An 8,875-nucleotide genomic window follows, 5' to 3' on the forward strand; every position below is an offset into this window, starting at 1 on the left:
CTTTGATGTCATTCTTCAGGAGCCCTCCACTGTTTTTGAGACCAGATCTCTCAGTTATGCCTTGGACTGTAGGCTGGGTGAGATGGCTAGAGAGACCAAGAATTAGCCTGTCTCTACCTCCGCATTGCTGAGGTAACTGGGGCAAACTCATGTCCTGTGGGTTCTGGGAATTAAACTCAGCCTCCCAGGCTTATGAAGAAAATATGTTAGCAACTGCGCCATTCCCAGGCCCAGGGGCTGAAGTTCGTGCTGTACTCGCGGTGCCTACCACATCATACTGATATCCAGGATATTCATGTCTTTGCCCCTTTCTGTAAGAGTACTTTGTAAATTGAATTTGGTGTACAGGCTTGATTTTTTTTTTTTTTTATTTAATGCCTGTGTTCTCTTGTTGAATACTTTAAAATGCAAATGCTACCTTGTTCTTTTAAGTTTTCAACATAGTATTCTGACATGTTTAGCTTGGATTTACAATAGGAGTTAATTCTGTAGTTCATAATTTAAAAAATATAAAGTATGGTTAAAAGATATCAAAGCAAGTTATTTTTTTAATAAATACAATGCCCACAATAAGTCATAGAGCATCACTCTGTGTTCTTTAATTGGCTGATAAATTATGTGATAATTTTGTTATTTATTTAATGATGATTTAAGCTGATGAGATGGATCAGTAGATAAAGGCGTTTACTACCAAAGTGGACATGAGTTAGATCTCTGGGACCCACATGGTAGAAGGAGGGAACCAAGTCCCACAAGGTGTTTTCTGCCATAGTGCGCCCTCAAAACACACAAATGAATAAATTTAGTGATGCTTTGAAAATGTTTGCTGAGCATTATACTAAGGATTGTAAGGATTTTAAATAACTGCTTCTTTTTTGTACCAAATATATTTGATACTAACTTTGAAAAGTAGAATGGCTAAGTTGCTCTATGTTTGTAACAGCTGAGGGGCTCTTGGACGTTGATAGCTATTGGGAGGAGGAGGATATGTTTTCCTTAAGAGTGTAGCACAGGCTCTGCAGAAAGCACACATCTAAGAATATTTATACAGCACAAATTGGATGTGATGGGTTTAAAATATAAAAGAGATTACAGAGTTGAGCAGATAAGAAAGAAGTTGATGGGTCTGGGAGGATTTTGAAGGGTACTGAATAGGATTAAAGCCTATGGAATTCTCAAAGAACTAGTTAAAAATAACATCTTTGTTTTGCTATTGTTTGAGACTGGGTCTTTGGTTTTTCTTAGACAGAGACGTACTGGATAGCTCAGGCTGTCCTTAACCTCAAGAGCTTCCTACCTCAGCCTCCCAAATGTTGGGATTATAGGCATATGTACCACACCTATCTTAGTGTAGTATCACCTTGATTAGCCAGTGTAGGAAGAAGTAAATATCTAAATTGAGGAGACTTTTCTAGTTAACCAAGGGGTTGCCAAATAATTCAATGAAATTGCATAGTGTAAAGACACTGAGATTAGGGATCGGCATCTGTCTATCAGGCTTGTTTAGAAGAAATGTGTGGAAGCCATTCTGTCCTATGGGAATGAAGACTTCTCCAGTACTCAGCTTTGGTATAGTCAGATTCTAAACTGCAGTGTTGGGATACGTTGGAGGAGCATCATAGAATACAGGGAAGCTTGTAAACATGTTCTTGAGCTGGATGCTCAGCTGCCCTCTGTGGTTCCTAGCAGAGTCAGATGCTCACTGCACAGAGTTCCAATGCTGACTGTGTTCCAGGGGTCATTGAGATGGTGATTTGTTATGTGTAGTCAGACAGATTTTAGAATATTATTGATGTGATAAAATGTGAATCTGTGATGTGTGCTTATGATAGATTTAAGTAGTTGCTTGTCTGTAAATTAAACATGTAAATTCTTTTAACCTTCCTGGCATACAAGCAGTTCACAATACAATCTTGTTTTTTTCCTCCCTTCAGTTGAGAAGCAATGTTTTAATGTTTGTCAGTTTTCTAGTTTTCTGGTTTCTAAGTGGTTTGTTCTTGGTCAGAATGGTTCTGAGAAGGTATGTGACTGAAGGTACAAGATCATATGTTTCTATGGCGATGGAATCTTAACAGTTAGTTATATATGCTATAATTAAGACTTCGTTTTCTTTATCTTTTTATTTTTTAAGGAGGAATTCAGGGAACTTCGAGAACAACCAAGCGACCCTCAAGCTGAACAAGAGTTAATTAATAGTATTGAGCAAGTGTATTTTTCTGCGGACCCATTTGATATTGTTAAATATGAGCTGGAGGTAAAAGAGAACTTTGATTAAAACACATCTAAAGCCCATTTTCTCAGTGCATATGAATGAATTTGTGAGATCTGAAGTTTGGAGGGAACTAATATTTTTTTAATAACACTAATAGGTCTGTGATTATCACAATATGAACTTAATGAACTGTCGGCCCACGTTATTAAGTGCACCTTCAGAGTACTGGTTATAGAAGCCCTTCTGTGCTTTTAGTATTTAATTGCTACTGTGCAGCATGTTGCTATACTGCTTCTCGCTGTACTTTCATATTACCAAAATATGTTCAAAAATGCTAACTAAAATAAAATAAAAATTTTAACTATTTAAAATTTTAAATAAATGCTTAGAAAATCTTTGTAGGACTTTTGTTTGACTGTAGATGTGCAGACTGGTTTCAAACTCCTAGGTTTCATTAATTCTCCCACCTCAGTCTCCTTTATAGCCAGGATTACAACCATGCCACTGTAGGCTTGGCTAGAGTACTGACTCTTGATCATAAATGTGTATTGTGCTGAAAAGCCTTCTGTACAAAACTTTCTGAATGCTGACAGTAATAAATTTATGGGGACTCCATATGAAGAGTCAAAATAGCAAAATGAATTTTAAACTTGGAATCTCTTCCCTCATATTTACAATTCCATGTGCTTTTTGCTATTTCTTCATGGTGACTTAATTTAAAGTGTTGCCTGTCACCATAATATTCAATCTATTTATAATATTCCCAAGGGGGAAAATCTGCATTGAAATGTCTTATAATAAGGTTAGCAGGTAAAATATATAAGATCCATATTAGGGCCTTTTCTTAATGTCTCCTGGCTGAAATCTTTAAACCCTCCCTGATAAGCTAATAGGTGGCCCAGTGAGTCTGGTCCTCTGGAGCTAGAGTAGCAGTTATGGCTGTAGCAGATCTGGACAAGGTTGAAAGCCAGGGGTCCTAAAAACATATACTTAGGTTTGTATGACTGGAGCTGGATGGCAGAGTGTTCAGAAGCATCGGAGGAGAGTGTGCGGGGCACTGCCCCATGTGCACTCTATAGCTCTAGTTAGTGTGGTGGGAGGGGCACTGCCCCATGTGCACTCTATGGCTCTCTAGTTAGTGTGGTGAGAGGTGCACTGCCCCATGTGCACTCTATAGCTGTAGTTAGTGTAGTGGGAGGGGCACTGCCCCATGTGCACTCTATAGCTGTAGTTAGTGTAGTGGGAGGGGCACTGCCCCATGTGCACTCTATATCTCTAGTTAGTGTAAGGGGCACACACTGCCTTGTGTGCACTCTATAGCTCTAGTTAGTGTAGTGAGAGGGGCACTGCCTCGTGTGTACTCTATGGCTCTCTGTTTAATGTAATGGGAGGGGCACTGCCTCATGTGCACTCTATATCTCTAGTTAGTGTAGTGAGAGGGGCACGCACTACCTTGTGTGCACTCTATAGCTCTAGTTAGTGTAGTGAGAGGGGCACTGCCTCGTGTGTACTCTATGGCTCTCTGTTTAATGTAGTGGGAGGGGCACTGCTGCATGTACACTCTATAGCTCTAGTTAGAAGGGTTCTGGGAGTCAGATCAAATTCAACAAGTTTATTTTTCATTTACAATTGTTTTGCTATAGAAGCTTCCTCCTGTTCTCAATCTTCAAGAATTAGAGGAGTACAGAGACAAATTAAAGCAACAACAAGCTGCAGTAAGTAAAAGCATATTTTTTTGGTAAAACTGTGCATGAAAATAGAGATGTAGTGTTCACAGAGAAATAACATTCACGTGTTCCGTTGTCTGTCATGACTCAGACGACATTTGCATTGTCTCATGCCTCTGCATTTTTCTTGCTGTAGCTTCTAGGGGTTGAGCTTGTCTTAGGTTACTAGATGTGAGCAAAGAGCTTAGAGCAGATGTCTTAACCTTCCTAATACTGTAATGCTTTAATGTAGCTCCTTATGGCGTAGTACCCCCAAAATACACTTTATAAATGTAATTTTGTTACTGTTATGAATTATAATATGTGATATGTAGCCCTTATGAAAGCGTCGCTCTTCTCCCAAGAGGTCGTGGCCAACAGGTTGAGACTCGCTGACTTGGAGCTTGCTTTGTGAGCACCAGCAGCATATGATGCTCCTACTCATAATTTTGTAGTGGAACATTTCTTAATCTCACAATAAAAGTCACACTTACAATTGAAATATATGAAAAGAAAATGTAGAACTGAGATTCAGAAGGTCACAGTTGTCACTACATAACTATGACAATGGGTAGCTTGTTGGACTTCACTGATTCTTGTACTTGTAAAGTGATAGGTGTATCCACATTTCTTTCAATGCTATGAAGTTGTTCTGCAATTCTGTATTTCTTTTGTGTGAGGCAAAACTTACATTTTTGAAATTCACTGGACAAATAGGTAATGCCAATGTGGTCTTGCTAATTATTTTAAGCTAGAGGAGCATTAGTAAGAAATCTGTTTGAGTTAACACATGATTATTATTAACAAACCTACAGGTTAAGGAGATAAATGTTTCTCTTTTCTGCCTCACACAGGGGAGTGCTAGAAGGTCTTGTGGGAAGGATGGTAGTGGTGTGGCAGTGCATTCGAACAGCAACTACACCATCAGTTTGCGTTGTAAAGTCATCAGAGTCACATAGACTCTTCGTGCATATGACATAAATTTCCATATGGCAGATTTTGTGATGTAGAGCTAGAGCTTCCTGATTTCATTTTCTTATGGCTCCTACTTGACACTTTCTTATTATATTATATAAATTAAGCAATTGTTAGTCTTGGAGAATCTTTAGAATTCTTAAAACAATATTGAAGGTTAACTTTGAATTTTCTTCCCTAAATGATCTAAAGCTATTTAAAGCTAGGTTGTCTTATCCTAACTGAAAAACTTCATAAATAAAAAAAGTATAGAAAATAATTTACATAATTTCAAAGATATATGCAGGTTAAACAAACAAAAAGAGTTAATGCAGTTATTTAGTATATTTAAAATAGCAGTTCTCAACATGTTGGTTGCAACCCTTTTGGCAAACCTTTGTCCAAAAATATTTGAATTAAGATTCATAACAGTAGCAAAATTACAGTTATAAAGTAGCAATGAAAGTAATTTTTTAGTTGGGAGCCGCCACAGCAGAAGGAACTGTCTTAAGGGGTCACAGCATTAGGAACGTTGAGAACCAATGGTTTAAAATTTTGTTCTCATTTGTCGTGGGGAAGGGGAACTAACAGTGTACCTCACTCTATGCTTGTCCAGCCCAGCTTGGTGCTAGATGTCATGTGTGGCTGAAAAGGCCCCTAAAGCTTAAGAGCCTTGTGTTCATAATCATTGTAATATTAACCTGTGCACATTAAGACTATTCACAGAGTTGAAGAACAAACCTTACCCAGTTTATAGCATTCCAACCAACCAACAAACCCAAAATGAACCAACGAGAAAACCTGTATATTTTTAGCTTTTCAAAGCAGGGACCAGGTGACTTGTTTGTTTTCTTACATGGTGCAAACAGTTTCTTTTCCCCATATGTTAATTACCTCTATAAATTCAGTTAGCTAAATTTTGCCTTAACACATTCATTTATCTTTCCAAATCAGATCCTTTATCCTTCACAATGATTGTGCTTTTCTGTCTGTTTGTTAACCAGGTAACAAAGCACACGTCCCTCACATTCATATGACCGTTTAGTGAGTTTTTAGGATTGTGCCTATGCTAATTTATACTAACTTCACAGTCTAGGTAAATGTTTACATGATGATCATTCCAGTAGTGTTCTAGAAGTTACCGGGGGCGACTTGTATTATTAGCTGAAGTTTGAAATAAATAGTATAGTGGAGAGTGTGAGACTTTTTCATTATTGTATTTGATTGTATGTTCTTATAGGTCTCTAAAAAAGTGGCAGATTTAATTCTTGAAAAACAACCTGCTTATGTAAAGGTAAGATACTCTTTGCTGCTTGTTATAGTAAAATTTAAAACTGATTGAATGACTTATTTGAAACTTAAAATATTAACATTCTATTCTCATAGTGTGTACATGTGTATGCATGTGTGTATATGCATATTTGTGACAGTTTTACCAAATTAAAGAACCAATGGAAGTTGCTTTCATGAGCTTTGTGACAAATATATAGAATAGTAATTCAGCGGTCTGGGTCATTGTAAAAGTATGTTGCTATTGGAACTAAATCTATAGCTGGATGGATCTCTGTCTTCACCAGAAACAGAGAGCTATAGATTGGAGAGGTGACTCAGTAGCTTTGAATGCTTAAGGCATAGGCATGAGTCCAGATCCTAGTACCCATGTAAACAGTTGGTGTGTGTGTGTGTGTGTGTGTGTGTGTGTGTGTGTGTGTGCTCCAGTGCTGTGTATTTGGAGATAGAAGGATCACTGGATCTTGCTGGCTGGTGTCAGTGAGAGACCCTGTCTCAAAGGGACAAGTTTGAGTGATAGAGCAGGGTACCCAGTGTCCTCTATGTGCTACACAGGTCTCATAGTGCACACAGGGATGGGGGCCAGGAGAAAAGCTTCAAGATTCATGGAAACCCCTTAACAAACAGAAATCAGATTTGTCATATCTTTAATTAGTTTCTAAAGTTTTGTTGGCAGAAACATATATAAATGGATGTATTCTTGGTATATATTCCTGCATAAAATAGATTGGGTTTAGATTTCCTTACAAACAATACTAAATACTAAATGATTGTCATTGTGGAAATCAACTGGAAGTAGGTATTTTAAATTACTTTTCATGCAATATACTAACAGTTTTCAAGTTTAAGTATTTTTGTTACTAGTTTGTTTTCAAAGCTGGCTTTTATTTAGTCTTTGCTAGTGTCATAGGAGTAGGAAAAAAACAAAGGCCTGAGACAATAGTCTATATCTACTCTTCCCACAGGAGCTTGAAAGAGTTACATCACTGCAGACAGGTCTTCAGTTGGCTGCTGTTATCTGCACAAATGGGAGGAGGTATTGCTTTCCATGACTTTGCTCCCTAAGCTCAAACTATTTCAAGAGCTACTGTGAGATTTACCATGGATACTATGTCTATAATGTGTAGAGTACCTTTCAGTAAGCAGACATATGTAAAAGTTGCAACCGAAGGCATGTGCCATGCATGTTCCCACAGATCTCCTGCTCACTGTTTGTAGTGAAGAACCAGTCAGTGAGCCTCCCTCCTCTTCTCTCTGTTATAGACTGTTGTTGTCATATCCAATATAAACAGATGACTGAGAAAAGAAAAAGAAACATTGCATAATGGAGTGCCAGTTTTTAATTACTAGATCTACAAATAATAACATTCTGTGAACTTTTGCAGTGTTTTGAGATGCCTATTTATTAATGTATGTGTACGTATGTATACATGCATGTATGTGTTTTTATTTATTTATTTATTTGCTTATATTGTTATTTTACTTACTCACTTTACATCCTGCTCACTCCCACCTCCTGGTCACCCACTCCCACAATCCTTCTGCAACCCTCCCTCCCTCCTCCTGTGAGATGGTGGTGGCCCCCTGTGTATCCCCCTGACTCTGGCACTTCAAGTCTCTGTGAGGCTAGATGCATCCTCTCCCACTGAGGTCAGACAAGGCAGTCCTGCTAGAAGAATATATTCCACGGATAGGCAACAGCTTTTAGGATAAACCCCGATCCAGTTTTTCGGGACTTCCCCCCGCCCCCATGAAGACCAAACTGCACATTGCTACATATGTGCAGGGAGGCCTAGGTCCAGCCTCAGTATGTTCTTTGGTTGGTGGTTCAGTCTCTGAGATCCCCAAGGGTCTAGGTTAGTTCATTCCATTAGTCTTCCTGTGGGGTTCCTATCTCCTTTGGGGCTCACAATCCTTCCTCCTATTCTTCCATAAGAGTTTGGAAGCTCCAGCTCCTGTTTGGCTGTGGGTGTTTGCATCTGTCTGAGTCAGCTGGTAGGAGAGCCTCTCAGAGGACAGCCATGCTAGGCTCCTGTCTGCAAGCATAACAGAGTATTATTAATAGTGTCAGGGATGAGTCTCATGTTGGTCAGTCATTGGTTGGCCATTCCCCCAGTCTCTGCTCCATCCCCCATGCCTGCATTTCTTGTAGACAGGATAAATTTGGGGTTGAAAGTTCTGTGGGTGGGTTGATGTCCTTTGTGCTCCATTGGGATCCCTACCCAGCCACAGGAGGTAGCTTCTTAGGTTCCATATCCCTAATGCTGTGAGTCACAGCTAAGGTCACTCCCATTGATTCTTGGGCACCTCCCTTGGGTCTCTGCCTTGTGCTGGAGATGCTCCCCACCTCTCCATCCCTGTCAGTTTCAGATTTTTATTCATTCTCATGGCCGTCCAGCCATCTCTCCTATTCCCTCCCCACACCTGATCCTGAGTCCCCCATTTCCCTCTCGATTCCCTCTCCCACCCAGTTCCCTTCCTTCATCTGCATCTTATGACTATTTTATTCCTCCTTCTAAGTGAGATTTAGGCATCCTTGCTTTTGCTTTCCTTCTTGTTTAGCTTTTTTGGGTCTGTGGAGTATAGCATGAATGTCCTGTATTTTATGGCTAATGTCCACTTATAAGTGAGAACATACCATGTCCTTTTTGGGGGACTGGGTTACCTCACTCAGGATGATATTTTCAATGTGCCTATTCTTTTTTTTTTTTTT

General features: G+C 39.2%; 1 protein-coding gene across 1 annotated transcript in view; it reads left to right on the forward strand.

Annotated features, from left to right (window-relative positions):
- Vps50 (VPS50 subunit of EARP/GARPII complex) overlaps positions 1–8,875 on the forward strand; it is a 113,808-nt gene that overhangs the window by 16,413 nt on the left and 88,520 nt on the right. The window contains exons 3-6 of the mRNA XM_031381092.1: positions 2,132–2,254; positions 3,856–3,927; positions 6,113–6,166; positions 7,128–7,198. Coding sequence (XP_031236952.1) covers positions 2,132–2,254; positions 3,856–3,927; positions 6,113–6,166; positions 7,128–7,198 — 320 coding nt within the window. The remainder of the gene's footprint in view (positions 1–2,131; positions 2,255–3,855; positions 3,928–6,112; positions 6,167–7,127; positions 7,199–8,875) is intronic.

The sequence above is a fragment of the Mastomys coucha genome, unplaced genomic scaffold (assembly GCF_008632895.1).
Source record: "Mastomys coucha isolate ucsf_1 unplaced genomic scaffold, UCSF_Mcou_1 pScaffold20, whole genome shotgun sequence".
Classification (NCBI taxonomy): domain Eukaryota; kingdom Metazoa; phylum Chordata; class Mammalia; order Rodentia; family Muridae; genus Mastomys; species Mastomys coucha.